Source organism: Coenobita brevimanus, chromosome 89 (genome assembly GCF_032717465.1).
Source record: "Coenobita brevimanus isolate Jiangsu-jjx chromosome 89, ASM3271746v2, whole genome shotgun sequence".
NCBI lineage: Eukaryota > Metazoa > Arthropoda > Malacostraca > Decapoda > Coenobitidae > Coenobita > Coenobita brevimanus.
The window spans coordinates 22,334,682-22,350,260 of NC_137042.1; the positions used below are offsets into that span (position 1 = coordinate 22,334,682).

Sequence of the window (15,579 nt, forward strand, 5' to 3'; positions counted from 1 at the left end):
GGAAAAGGAATACAAAAATGTAAAGGTGAGGGCAGAGGCTATGTAGCACTTAGCGACGATGCTCCTCTCCGTAACGTAGGCCTTTGAGAATGTAGCGGGTTAATCACCCAATATCCAGGGATGAGGAGCCACTGCATCACCTAGTTTACCAGCTACCTCCCCTAAGTGCTACCCTGGGTACTCATTTTACATAGGCCTACCAACCAACAATGGGTGGATAGACGCCTGAGTCAAGTGACGCCAGCTGCCCCCACCAGAATTCGAACCCTGGCGCTAACGGGCCGGCAGCTTCGTAGTCAGCGATGCTAACCATTGAAGGATAATGATGAAAGAAGTAAATACCATTATCTTCTTACTTCTTATAATCACCGTGCTAACTCTGCTTCTCATTTGCACATCACGTATGGACAACTAGAGCAAACTCCTTTGAACTGTGGGGGAACTTAAATCAGAGCTAAAGGAATCCTTGTACTATTTTCCTCATTTCGTGACAACTAGAGCAAGTCCATTTGATCTTTAAGGGGACGTGAATCATAGTTTAACGGAAATCCTAATACTGTTTTTCCCTTGTGACGTAGGAGTTACGAGCATGCTTACATCACATCCAGTGGGGTGTGTAGTTACTACATTTCTGTGCCAGTATAAGAAATGAAAATGTCATCAGTTCATGGAAGAAGGTGATAGGCTAATAATGGAAGTGTACAATGCGGTGTTGTTGATTTTCTTACACACCACGGTAATTGATAATCCCTTCATTCCGAGGACGGTTTTTTCGTTTTATTATTTTACTCAGCTATAGAGAGACTTAAGTGTGGAAAATTAATGCATATTGTGTCTAATCCCTTCACTTCAAAAGGTTTCCCCAAAGTTAATTAAATCGTTTTGAGGTAACAGGAATTATACGAAGAAAGGTCTTGGGTCAGAAGGGGTAAAGAAGAACGTCGCTTTTAACCGGTCCCGCCACACCGCAGCGCTTTACAGAACTATTTTACCCTTCTACTGAATGGAAATGTAAAGGAGAGCATTAGGGCTTAGAGACCCCAGCAACCGCAGTAAATGAAGTCGTGAAGAAAAAAAATACTGAACACTTGTCTTTATGATGGTCGTCAGTTTAGTCATTAAATTTTTGTGCAAGTTACTAAACGGGTACAGGAATGAGCTTGGTGGGTTGGTGTTTTGTGTAGTAGTAGTAGTGGTAGTAGTAGTAGTGGTAGTAGTAGTAGTAGTAATTGTTGTTGTTATTGGTGGTGGTGGTGGTGGTAGTGGTGGTTTTGTTACCCTGCCCGGACGGAGTCCGGTGAGGTGTTGTTTTTGGTCGAGTTTCTTTACCTCGTCAGGTATTGTTTTTGGTAAGTTTGTTTCTTTGTTTGTTAGCAACATTACGGAAAAACAACTGAATGAAATTACAAGAAACTCTCAGGATGTGTGGGCACTGGTCCCAAAAGGAACTGATTTAATTGTGGAGGTAAAGTCTTAAAGTTTGAAAGGTGAAACGCAAGGTCAAGGAGTTTCCCAGGGCGAGGTCTTGAATGTGAAGTTTGTTGCGTCATTACCGTAGACCTTAATAGGAGTTTCACTGGACAAGTTGATCTGAAGGTAGTTGCGACTCTAAATATTTACTGACACCAAATGGCAGTACCGTATCAGTATTTAACAGCACTAAAATAACTGCGGTCGGGCAAGGTTTGTTATTATAATTGTTGAAAGTGTAGTTGTTGTAGATGTAGTTGTAATCTTATTGTATTAGTAGTACGGTAGTAGTAGGAGGAGCAGTAGCAGCATTGTAGTTGTAAGTTATAGTATTATAAGTGGAAGTATAACTAATAAAGTAGTAATGGCGATATTTTATTGTTAGGAGTAATAGTCATATGCACTTCTAACATTCCTTCCCTTTTGCCACGGATGATCCTTGTGAAGCAGTGGCGTGAGGTAAGTGCAGTATTAAACTCACTGATGCTATTTATTTTCGGTTTTTGGCACTTTAAATCCGGTGACTTTTTTTTTTTCTTTTGTATGTTCGTGATACTCATACTTTCAGACGATTATGTTTACCCTAGAAAAGGCCTCTCGTACTGAAAGGATTCATGAGTGCTGTATTTATTTCCTCCAGTTCGAAGAAGGGAATTGAGTACAAAAAGGTAAACACATGTTGGTGTAAGCAGGTGCTAATGTAGTCAGGTGGAGGTGTAATCTAGTGCAGCTAAAATAAGTTACAGGTCTTATCAGGAAGAAGCGTAACTTAATGGAGGTATAATCAGTAGCAGGTGTAATCAGGAGCAAGTGTAATTAGGTGCAGGTGTAATCAAGAGCAGGTTTAATTAGGTGCAGGTGTAATCAATAGCAGGGGTAATCAGATGCAGGTATAACCAATTGCAAGTATAATCAAGAGCAGGTGTATCTTGTGCAGTTGTAACTAGTCAGAGGTGTAATCAGAGGCAGGTGCAACCAGGTGCAGGTATAACCAAGTGTAGGTGTAATCAGATGTAGAGGTAATGAGATGCAAGTATAATCAGGTGCAAGGGTAATAAGATGCAAGTGGAAGAAGGTGAAGGTACAGTCAGGTGCAGGTGTAATCAGGGACAGAGTCAATCAGATATACATGTAATCAAATGCGGGTGTAATAAGATGCAGGTATAGTCAGATGGAGGTATAAATATGTGCAGGTGTAAGCAGGGGAAGTGTAGTAATCTAGTGGAGGCGTAATCAGGTGGAGGCGTAAAGCAGATGCAGATGCAAACAGGAGCAGCTGTAAATTCATGTTGCGGTAGAAAAATACCATGTGTAAAACAGAAGCAGATATAGAATGCAGGTACAGATAGGAAGTGTACAACAGATGCAAGTTTGTAAAAGAGCAGGAATAAAATAGATGCAAGTTAGTGCGGCAGTGGGTGGGTACGTGATGCACAGTTTACTAACGTTTTTCACTTTTTTCGGTATTTCCTGAGCCACCTTGATAAAATTCTGGATCCAATTTCGAAAATAATTTGCAGCAGGATTAACATGGCTCTCATCCCTCCCTCCCATATGCCCGCCTCTCCCCTCGCATCCCATCCTCTCCACCCCCCCCCTCTCCCCTCCATCTCTTTGCTTCTCGACCAACCCTGCCTTATTCCTATCTCCGTCTTTTCTCTTTACTCCCACCTCCCTTCATCCTCCATCCGTATCTCTCTCCCCCTTGCTTACCTATTCCCTCCTTTCCTAATTAGCCAAACTACTTATCAAAAAACATTATGTGCCTGCCTTCCTACCTCCCTCTCCTGCTCCCTCTTCTCTCTTCTTTCCTTTATCCCTGTTCTTTCCTCTTTACCTCCTTCCTTTCTGTTTACCCTTTTTACGCTCCAGCTTCTGTCTGCCTTCCTCCTTTCTTGTCCCCTTTTCCCTTCGCCTTCTGTGTTTTCTTTCTTATTTTCCTCCCCCCTTCTCAGCTCGCTCTCTCCCTCTCATCTCTCATTCTTCCATCCCTCTTCTCTTTCTTGTCATTTTTGTCACCCCTCCTCCGTTTCCTTTTTATCAGTTTTTCTTCTTTTCTCTCTCTCCGTTCTTCCTTTTCTTTTCTCCCTGTTCACGCCATTCTTTCCTCCTCGTCTCCCATTTTTCCCCTCTCCTTCCCTCTTCCTTCCTCCTCCCTTTCCTTCTCCCTTCTTGCTCCATTTCTCTCACCCTCCCTTACCCCTCTCACCCCCCCCCCTCTCGTTCGTTCCCTTCATACTTAACTTTGTCCATCCCAACTTTCCTCGTCTCATTACATGCATCCCTTTCTCCCTCCTTTATTTCTTCCTACTTCATCATCTTTCACATATTCACCCTTTTCCTTCCCATTTCTTATGTCCTTCTCTTTGGGTGTACTTCCCACCCTCCTTCCTTTTCGTAGTTCCCTGAAACCTGTCTTCATTTCCCATTTTCCTTCCTTCCTTATCATTTTATTGTCTCTTACTCCCACTGCTTGACTTCCTGCTACAGCTTAACTTCCCCCTCCCTATTCTGTTCTTCATCCGTGTCCTTCTTTCCATCATATACACCTCATTCATCCTTTTCATATTATTTTTCATCTTGACCTTTTGCTTCACTTCATTCCATCCCGCCCACTCATTCTAAACATCCACTTCTTTACGAAGTTGCCGACCCGTCAGCGCCAGGGTTTGAATCCTGTTACGGGCAGCTGCACCACTCGATTCAGGTGACCATCCACCCTTTGTGTGGTGGTACGTATCATGCTAGGTTAACAACTAGAGAAGGTAATTATGGTAAATTGAATGATAAAGTGGCCGTTATCCAACTATTGTGGGTTAATAACCCGCCACAGGCTCAGAGGCCTAAGTTACGGAAATCAGCAGTGCACCTAAGCGCCTCATGACGTGTGCCCCCACCATTAACCAAAATTTTCTACTTCCTACCCCTCTACTTCCATCTTTCATATCTTCTCCCTCTCACACCTCCCTACACTTTCCTTACTTTCCCATTCCTTCAGTATACTGTGTTCCTCCATCTCCCACCACTTCCCCTCCCCTGCCCTCCCATTAACACAAATCATTCATCCTTCATATATAACTATTTGTTGGGCACTTACCTCAGAATTTGTTTGTGAAGTTCATCTGTGTGTGTGTGTGTGTGTGTGTGTGTGTGTGTGTGTGTGTGTGTGTGTGTGTGTGTGTGTGTGTGTGTGTGTAAAACGTAACCTTAGGTTTACACACACGCACAGCAAGTATCGTCCAATCAACCAGTCAGTCAGCCAAAGTAAACAGACAGGCGGGCCGGGATGGTCGCCAGGTCAAAAAACAAACAAACAAACAAACACACGCCGCGTTTCCTTCCGCAAATTCAGATGTTTATTCATAGATGTTTACTCATGTATCCGTTTTTAATAGCGTAAACCCTCAAAACTGGAGTAAAAAAACGCGGACAGATGTTATTTATTCTGGTACTGATTAAAGCGGGGATGATATTTATCGTTGCCGAGCCAGTGAAGTGGGTTAAAAGGCTTGAAATGGCGAAATGAACGTGCTTAAAAGTTAGAATATTGTAGGATAATGTTTATACTGTCAGAGGAAAATGCTTAAAATTAAATAAAAAGAAAATAGACGACAATCTGGTAAATGGAAACTGTTTGGGAGGCGAAATGGAATGGCGAAACGTAAAGTGCAGCAAATTTTAGGTTAAGATAGAAAATTGCTTGTGATGGTAAATAAAAGTGCTCAAATGGCAAAGCGTATGGACAAAATGCTAAATTAATGCTTTTTAATCTATTCACTCCGATAACAACCTTCTCAATTTATTCTTCCTACTTTCAGTCGCTTTTCATTTGTTTGCGAGAGATTTCGAATTGGAAGAGTTAGATATAGCCTTCCTTGGGAACATGACAGCTATAGATCGTCCCGAAGTTGAATATAATAAGTCTGGAGATAACAGGAATGAAAGAAAAAAAAAAGAAAAAGAATTCTAGGGGTTAAGAAGCAGAAGGAGGGGACTTAAAATTGTAAACGAAAGGGCTGATAATGGCAGAAGGAAAATGCATGGATTAGAAAAACAGAAGTGCTTTATAGTGGAAAACCAAAAATATTTATAATGGCAAAAATGGATGAAGGAGTGTTTAAAGAGGCCAGACAGAAAAGGCTTAATCAGAATCAAACACTTTAAATGACGTGATGAAACTGCTGTAAAAATGGCAAAACTCGACGTCTTCAAAATAACGAAAGGAAACTGCGTAAAATAGTCTACGAGAAAATGCTACTTAAAAAAATAGAAAGTTCTGGAAATGCAGGAGGAGAGTGCATCAAAATATCAAATCGAACGTACTTTCAGATCTCTGGGCGAACGTGCTTTAAAATTCATAGGCAGTAGTACTCAAAATGGCCAAGCGTATAGTGCTTAAAAATGTCCAAAAGGCCGAGTGTGTTCTAGTGCGGCGAGTTATCCTCCTGGGCGGAACCAATTTGCCGTATATTGCGGGATAAATACCGCCCGGCAGGTCATTCCGCACGGGGCTGGTTTAGGCAGGCTGGCAGTGGATGCAAGATATATGTTTAATCGGTAAAATTAAACTCCGATGTTTGTTAGGTTAGAGTGGATTGCATTACATTACGTTTGGCTAGTTTAGAGCAAGGTGAAGTTTGGTTGGTTTAGGCAGGCTGGGGATGGGTGCACGACGTACTGTATAGCGGTATTAAACCCGTAAAACTGAACCTTGTTGTTGATTTAGGCTAGGTTAGGTTAGATTTGATTAGGTGACATGGGCTTTGGTTAGTTAAGTGAATGACAGGTATTACTGGGCTTAGTTAGCATAGTTTGTGGTGGGTGTGTTATTGTACTGTACATAGTAATGTCAGACCGGGATGAGTTAGGTTAGGTTATATTACGGCAGAGTTTGTTACTTTTCTTAGTTTGAACTGAGTCGGTTGGGTTAGACAGGGTTGGGTTAGGTTTTGGGAGAGGGTGGGTAAAAATAGATAATATTGGTGATATATACTGTCCATTTCTTAAGACAGAACAAAGCTGATAAGTAAAGTGGAGTAAGTTAAATTTGTTGACGATAGGTTAAGTTGGATAACGATATTTTGGCTTAGGGGCGATTCAGGAAGTGAATGATCAAAAATCATTAATTACGCTGGATATAACTCGTGCCAGGCCAAATTAGGTAGAATTAGATTAGTTTTATTGGATTAGGTTAGGCTAGGTACGGCATGGATGGTTCAGTTTGGTTGGGTTAGATTAAGCGCTCGTGTAGATGCAAAAATAAATTCAGTTTAATAGAATTCAATCGTTACATTAAGTTAGGGTAAATTAAAACAAGTTAGGTTAGGTTTACGTTGTGTGTGATTAAATTTAGAGAATAAGTGAATGCAAAAACATACTGATTCTGTAAACTAGAACTTTGGTGATAGGTTAGGCTAAACCTGGTCACGGTATGCTTGGTAAGGGTGTGTTAAGTTAGGTTCAGCTAGCGACTCGATAGAAAAATTACTTCCATAAAGTTCAGTTAAGTTAGGCTAAGTTAGATCGCTTGAATTTAAGGTTGGGTTACGTTAGATGAAGGTAGTGAGTGGAGGCAAAAGTAAATCCATGTTCCTAAAAAATAAAACCGACAGGTTGGGCTAGGTTAGGCTAAGTTAGATTACGTTAGGCTAAATTAGATTAAATTGGATTAGGTTAGACTAGGGAATGAGTGGATGAAAAAATAAATTAATTCTGTAAACTAGAAGCGTTTTGTTACTGGTCATGGTGTTCTTACGTGCCTGCCGGGGTTAATATTGGGTGGAATATAGTGCCAATATTGACTTTACCTCATTGGAAAACGAACCTTGAATAATCTATACTGGAGGGAGAACGATATTTCTTTTTTCTTTTCTTTTTCTTTGATTTATCGGATATTTTACTGCTTTGGTGGATTTATTTTTAGTTTTGTCTATATTTTCTGTGTGGAATTTGTTTTTCATTTCGTGTTTTTACCGTTTTAAAAAAAATTGGTTAATTTTGATGTGGGTGTTATTACATTACTTATTTTTTTTATTTTTTTTTAGTTTCCGTTTTATATGAAAGTTTTGTATTTTACGCTAAATTTTGCTGTGATTTTTATTTATTTATTTTGTAAGCCCCGTCAGCAAGGAGATGTACTTTTGTATATCAGTCGTAGTGTCCCCAGACGATTTTAGTCAGCTGAGGATTTACTTTTTGAACAGACACCATTAACCCTTGTCACCATCAGAGGCTCCTTTATGGTGTACTGAATTGTCTCGTAACTACGGAAGTACGTCCTCCTGTTGAACCGGTTGACTTTGATGTGATATGTTTCCTTTCGACAGGTGTGCAGCACTTACTGAATTTCGCTGTTTGATTGTTTGTCCGTAATTTGACAGCAATATGGCATTTTGTGTGTCTGAATTTTTTTTTTCGATTTTTTATTTTCCTGTAAAGTTGCATTGTATTTTTGTTTGAGTTTGATGTGAAGTTGTTATTATTATTATTATTATTATTATTATGATTATTATTATTATTATTATTATTATTATTGCTGAGGTTTTGTGATTTTGAATATTTTATGTGTTGTTGAAAAATTACTTTGTATCTTTATTTTGCACTGTACTGGATGGTAGATATTGTTTTTGTTTTTCTGAAAGTGATAAAGAGTACAGCTAGCACGATGGAACCGTGTGTTGAAAGTATGTATGATTGGTTAATGGATGTGGCCCAGTTCAGTTGGTACTTGCTTATGGATCTGCTTTCAGGTTCTCAGTTTTGGGCCTGTGAACCCCCTGACGTCCATATCGGGGGTGGGTGTGGGGGTGTGGGGGGGGGGTTCATGCGACTGATGATATGAGGCTGTTAATGAGTGACGCCCTTTTCGTTGTTGTAATTCCTGGTGTGTTGTTGTTAACGTTACAGTTCACACCAAACACATATATCACAATTATGTCCTGTTTTATATACCATCTTTTAGGCAGTCATTTATACACTTCTCCTACCACCTCTCACACCATCCCTATGCCGCCACTTTCACACCACTCTCATGCCATCGTCTCGCAAAACTTCTTTCGCCGTCTCGCATACCATCCCGCACCACCCCCACACTACCGTCGTATCACCTAACACCGCCTTCACATCACATCTGACACCACCTCATACTGCCTTATACCACACAACCCTCACACCAGCAACACACCATCTCTTACTGCCTCACACCACTTCACACCAACGCATACCTCCTAAAACCAGCACCACAGCATCCCCCTCATACCACCACAAACTATCCCCCACATACCAACATCGTACCATCTCACACCAGGTTTTATTATGCATTGTGTGTTCATTGTTTCACAGCGGTTCCAGGAAAACAGGTATACAAGGAGAACAATGGATATTTTTTACTGGCATATACTGAGTTAGAGATGATGGTTGAGTGAGGATTTGGTGTGGCGTGATGTGGTGTGGTGAAAACGTGGTAGGGTGTTGTGTGGTGTGGTGTGTAGTTTGATGTGATGTGGCGAGAGCAGTGGTGTGTGTGTGTGTGTGTGTGTGTGTGTGTGTGTGTGTGTGTGTGTGTGTGTGTGTGTGTGTGTGTGTGTGATATGGTGTGTTGTGTGTTGGTGTGAAGTGTTATGGCAAGGACAGTGGTGTAGTGTAGTGCTGTGTGGCTTAGTGTGGCGAGAAAAGTAGTGTGGTGTGGTGTGATATGGTGTAAAACTGACGAGGGGAATGGCGTAGTGTTTTGTGATGCGTGAGACTGTTAAGGACATTGGTGTGATGTGATTATGACAAGAACAGTGATGTGATGCGGTTTGGGAAGAAAGGTGGTGTGCATTGGCAAAAGCGCTGATGTGATGTGATATGCGGTAGATTATCGAGAACAGTGATATGATGTGATCTGATGTGTGACGTGAGGCTAGCGAGGGCACTGATCTAGTGTGGTGTGATGTTAAGCGTCTGAAACGTGTATGGTATGCTTTGAAATATCGTAATGGCGTCGTGTGGTGTGATGTAAAGTGTGTGGCAGGACTGAGAGGTTACCGATGACAATGGTGTGGTATGAGCTGTGGTATATTGCAAAGGACAGTAGCTTGGTGTTCTTGGGTGTGGTTGATGTGATGTGTGGTGTGTGGTGTAAGGTTATCAGGGGGTAGTGGTATGGTCTGAGGTAGTGTGGTGTGGTGCGTGAGGTTACCGAGGAAAGAAGGAAGATAGTATTATATGATGTGTGTTGCGGTGTAGGGCAGTGGTGTGGTGTGGTATGGTACGTAAAATTACCTAGGACTGGGGTGGTGTGGTGTGGTGTGGTGTGGTATGGTGTGGTGCAAGGCTGTCGAAGACAATGGTGTAATGTGGTGTGGCGTGGTATATCCTTAGCCTACTCATGGGCGTATGACGAAGGTTTAAGGGATCAAATACCTCGCTATTTATTCCCCACTCATCTGATTTGGTACAGTTTTAGCCAAGTCTGTAAAATCCATCGAGTTTTTGCGTAATGCTGAAAGACAAGTAAAAGAGGCGGAAGAGAAAAGACAGAACTAATTGCTGACGTAATGAAGTCCTGTATGTGGTCTGCATTTTTTCATACACGCTCCCTGTTATCAATAGGACGGCACGCGATATCTGGAGAAAGCAACATCATTCACATTCCCAGTCTCTGTATCTAATGGTCAACACCAAACCAAGCATGAAAACATCCACAACCAAGCCCCGTTGATCACTCTGCGGATGCTGTTCTGATTCTGTATATAATCGTTTGAAAGTATTTGAATGATGGAGAAAATCGGTATTTTAGCGAGGCGGTTACTGGAGGCTGACCTCGTTATTCAGAAAGTTTTCCAGAATTAATACAAAAATCAATACAAGAGTTACCCTCCTGGTGAAGAGGATTAATTTTTTCTCATTTGGTACGAGCCTGTAAGCCTAATTAAGGGTCAGGTGATTCACTACCAAAACATATTGATCCCCTTGTACCTCAGAACCCCGCTCGCTCATGGCAGTGCTGTGGTGAAAGGTGTGGTGGCAAGTAGGTGGTATGATGTGAAGTACTCGTAGACAATAGTGTGATATGGTGTGGTGTGGTGTGTGTATATTTGCCGAAAGCATTGATGTGGTGTGGTGTGATCTTAACCTTCCTGCCGAGGATGATGGTGTGGAATGATGTGCGGTGTGGTTTGGTATGGTGTGTGGTGTGGTGTTGTATGATCTTCATCTACCTGCCGACGGTGGTGGTGTGGAATGACGTGCGGTGTGGTGTCGCGTGCTCATAGGCTCTTGAAAATGCAGAGGTATAGCATGATTTAATGTAAAGTTGGTAAAGGCTGTGGTTTGGTTTGAAGCGTGGTATTATGTGGCTTGGTGCCAAATAATTTCGTTTTGTGCTATATTACCGAGAGCAGCTGTACGATGTGGTATTTTGTGTAGTGTGGTGTGTAGTAACTTTCAGGAACACTAGCGTTGAATGGGACTTGATATCATGCAGTGTGGGGCAAGGTTACTGGGCGCAGCGGTCTGGTATGAAGTGTGGTGTCCTTGCATGTGATCTCCGGGTACCAAATGCTGTGGTGTGATGTGAGGTGTGTTGCGGCAAGCTGTGTTTATGCAGCGTTGTGTGAGCTCAGGCTACCGAGAACGTAGAAGTTTGATATAAAGTGTGTGGAAATGGTATATTAAGAGATCTGGTGTGGTGAGGTGTGGTGTGGCATGAAGTAATAAATTGTCGAGATATGTAGTGTTGTATAAGACATGGAATGAATGATTGGGCATTGGTTTGGTATAAGGCTAATATACAGTAGGTGGTATAATGTGATCTGGACTAAGGCAACCAAGAACACTTATGATAGGGGATGGCGTGGTATAAAGCGTACGGGAAAGGGTTGGTATTAAATTTGGTTAGTTGCGGTATGGTATTGGGTTAACTGAAGCTAGCAAGAACGTCAGAGGTGTGGTATAAGGTAAGCTGTGGTGCTGTGTGAAAGCCTTTGTAAAATATCTCAGTCCCTCGAATCTGATCGCGCCTTATTTAAATCAGGCCACCACCACATGATTTTATGCACCTTAAAGGAAAGTTCTTGTGAATGAGTTAATGAAGGAAATAATTAACCTCTCCAGTGTGAAAAGTCTCATCCTAGCTACATAAAATTGTCTGGATGTGGCAAGAACAAAATGAAAAAATATCTCATAGCTTGATGGGCTAACCCTCTGGCTGCGAGTAATTTTTGTGACCTTCAAAAAATCGTCATTCATAATCTGAAATAATGCACGAAGATATTTGGTCTTAGCAAAAACGTTTAAAGCGAAAGTAATATTTTGATACTTAGGGTTGCTCATGAGCTTGGTAAATTCGTTTGAAGTTAGTGGAACGAAAATTCAAAGCATTTATTTCGCGGCTAAATTATTGGTGTAGCAAAAGAGGCAGTTTCAACTTTTTTTGGTCCCATGCGTTTTTCCTGATCGTAGTATCTTTGAAATTAGCCGTAATAAAATGTGCAGTGCTTAAGGATTAATGTAGAAAAAACAATAAGAAACAATTATAAACATTTTTGGTGCCGTAGGTTTGTCCTGAGTACAGTAAAACCATTTTGGAACTTGTTGAAATACAGTGTTTATTGAGTATTTCGCAGCTAACGAATTAATATGACAAGAAGATATAGGTCGAGTACTCACTTCTGCGGGCGAGAGCAGGCGAGGTGGAGAGGACGAGGACGAGGACGACGGTGAGCGGGAGTAGGGCGAGCCAGAGAGAGGCTTGCCTGGACGACAGCATCCCCGCCACACACCACATCTCACACACCACACTCGCACACTCACGCTACACTACGCCACACCGCGCTCAGGCACCGGGCATTATACCAGCACACCTCCTTGCCACCACCACACACACCACCGCACTTTCGGATTGCAAGGGTCGCGAGTTCGAGGCGGGAGGGAACTAAGAGTCGGGTGTTCCGTGCTGCCGCTAGACTGGCTGTGAGAGATGGCAGGGTTGCACAGCGCAGGCCGACAACACTACAGGGCAGCCTCCGTTTTCTGTGGTTCGATTCTCCAGGCACCCCTAACCCTCCACCTCCCCTGTCGTCCCCCTCTCCCCGTCCCCTGCCGCCCCCCCTGCCTAGCGCCATTATAAGTTTATCCCCCTGCCGCCCTTGCTTTATTGATCATCCCTTGTCATTTGCCACTTCTATCCTGTTGTCTCGCCGCCACAACACTTGTTCTTGTCCAGTTGTTGCTGTTGCGTCTGGCTTGTGTGCGTGTGGCGGTCGTGCGTCCTCTCGTTTTCGTTCGTTCTTGCTTCTCACGCTTTCGCTCGGTCTCTCTCTCTCTCTCTCTGTCGGCACTCTTGTCCCGATCTCTCCCTACCTGTTTCACCATACTTAAGCTTGTCTCACCATACTCATTCATTCTCATCACTTGTGTCTATTCTGACCACATCTTGCTTGTCTCAACCACGCCTGTCCCTTTTTTACCACACCTGTCCTTGTCTCACCACACCTGTCCATGTCTCACCACACCTGTCCGTGTCTCACCACACCTGTCCTTGTCTCACCACACCTGTCCTTGTCTCACCACACCTGTCCTTGTCTCACCACACCTGTCATAACTTCACCCCAGCTATTTTTGTCTCAGCAGCTATCTGTCTCGCAACAACTGTGTTTGTTTTACTACACCTGTCTCGCCACTCCTGTCCTTCTCTTACCACAACAGTCTCTCTCTCTCTCTCTCTCTCTCTCTCAGTAGCTTATTAATGGGGTTGGGGATTCACAGGGCACACGCACCCCTCTTATGGCCAAAGTTATGTAATCCATAGCGTTGTTTTTACTCCCGTTTGTACTGAGTAGGGACAGACACACCTGGAGTTTCTGTTATCGAGGCCACCCCTCACAGGATGCGAAGTCAGGTAATTGATAGGTAGGCCGATAATTAAATGGATAGGTAGGTAGATAGATCAATAAACATATAGGTAGGTAGATAAATAGATTCCGGAAGATATGTATTAATAGGCATGTGTAGATATATTGATTAATTTATTTCGGTTGTATACCCTTGTTTACATCATGTGTTTTACTTCCATGTCAACTCAGTAACTCATGATTTTATTAGTCAGTGGTATTACCTGCATGATTTTTTTCTCAATATTCCTAGAACAGATAGATAGATAGATAGATAGATAGATAGAGAGAGAGAGAGAGAGAGAGAGAGAGAGAGAAACGTGGGGGGGGGGACTGCACTATTAACAATCAGAAGTTCGCCGACGCTTCCCAACCACTGTGGCGAAGAAAGGTGTTGCGGGAGTTATTTTTAAGCGATATCACTATGCAGCTCACAACAAAAGAGACGGAAGGGAAGGATACCGTAGTTTCTGACGCTCAGGTAGGAATGATAAATGTGGAAGGTGCGACACAATGCTGGCCGGGGATTGTGGGCGAACTTTTGCTCTTGCTAATACTCGGGGATTCGTTTCTCAGATTTGTGTCCCCAGTGAGATCTAAGAACAACGCTGGTCTCCTCACCATATTATATAGATGTTGGAAATTCGGCGATAATGATCATTTGACCTATTCTTCTCCTGGTCGTAATCCATTTAAACATCATTATTTACTTGAACCCCGTAGATACACTTGTGAAGACTGATGGAGTTATGGTAGTAAGTAGTGAGATGATTTATTTGAAAAAGTAGTTTCTACACTAGCCTCTTACTCCTGCACACTCCTGTAGTTAGTTTTCCTGAACCGAAAATTTTCAAAGCCGGAGCAATATAGTTACATTCATTGGTGAGAAATAGAGCTGAAGTGAGGATATTATTGTTATCGATGAAGGTGGTGATGATGGTAATGATCATGACTAATGATAATGATGTTGATAGTGATGATAATGATGATGATGGTGGTTCTAACAATGACAGCAGTGATAGTGATGATGCCCTACCGTTATTCAGATAGGCTGCCTGTATGGTGGCCACGCCTCTGCTCCTGACACCTGTCATAACCTGACGTGCCCCCTCCTCTGGATAGGGAATTGGGGAGGGGGGCGCTTCACCAACAGCCCCTTCACCCACCCAGCCAGTCCCTATCCTACGCAAGATGAGGGGACAGGGACGTAGGGTAGGGGTAACGAAGAGGGGCAAGTATGAGGCGAGAACAGAAGTAAGGGGTGCAATATTTGAAAGGGAGAGGAAGGTGGAGTGCAAGAGGGGGAATGCGTGAGAGGAAGAGGAAAGTGCGTAAGGACAAGAGAGAGGGGGAGGCCCTAAAAAAGAAAAAGAAGGGGACAATTGCGTGAGAGGATGAGAGGATGGAAGCCGTGAGCAGTTGGACGGAGAGTGCATGAAGGGAGTGAGACCATGAGAAGGGGAAGTGTGTGCGTGGGGTGGGGGCGAATAGAGGAGCATGACTATAAGGAAAAAGGAGGAAAGAGCGTGAGGGGAAGAGAGGAAGGAGACCGCGAAAAGAAGAGTGGAGAGGCGAGTGAGGGGCAAGAGAGAAGGGAAGCCGTGAAATGATGGGGGGAGGAATATGAGAGGAAGAGAGGAGGGAGGCCGTGAGCAAAAGTGGGGGAGGGAAGTGAATGGGGGAAAGACAGGAGGTAGGCCGTGAGGAGGAAAAAGAGGAGAGTATGGAAGAGAAATAGTGACGGGGAATGCGTGAGAAGAAGAGAGAGGAGGGAGCGTGAGGAGGCAGTGTGTGAGAGGAAAAGGGAGAAGCCGGGGAGGAGGGGACACCCTGTGCGTCAATATGGTCTCAGAGCCCCTCTCACCCTAACCTCACCTGCCACCCACACCTCACCTGCCACCCACACCTCACCTGCCACCCACACCTCACCTCCCACCCACACCTCACATCACTTCCCACCCTCATCTCATCTGAGACCCTCAGCTCTGTCCCTCACCTCACTTCACTTCCCACACTCACCTCACCTCTCCTTTCCTCACCCTTCCCTCTATCCACACCTCACCTCTCCTCCCCCTCTCATCTTTCCCTCCTCCCCCCCTCACCACTCCCTCCCACCCTCACCACTCCCTTCCACACTTTCCACTCTCTCCTTTCCTCCCACCTCACACCTTACACCCCACATCCCACGCTCCACATCTCTCATCCCATACCTCACACCCCACACCGCACTACA

The 15,579-nt window shown here is 43.5% G+C and overlaps 1 protein-coding gene across 1 annotated transcript in view; it reads right to left on the bottom strand.

The window, feature by feature from the left end:
- LOC145411449 (cubilin) overlaps nucleotides 1–12,403 on the bottom strand; it is a 269,231-nt gene extending 256,828 nt beyond the window's left edge. Inside the window, exon 1 of the mRNA XM_080281490.1 lies at nucleotides 12,124–12,403. Within this exon, the coding sequence (XP_080137616.1) occupies nucleotides 12,124–12,241 (118 nt within the window). The 5' untranslated portion in view covers nucleotides 12,242–12,403. The remainder of the gene's footprint in view (nucleotides 1–12,123) is intronic.
- Nucleotides 12,404–15,579: the final 3,176 nt, after the last annotated feature.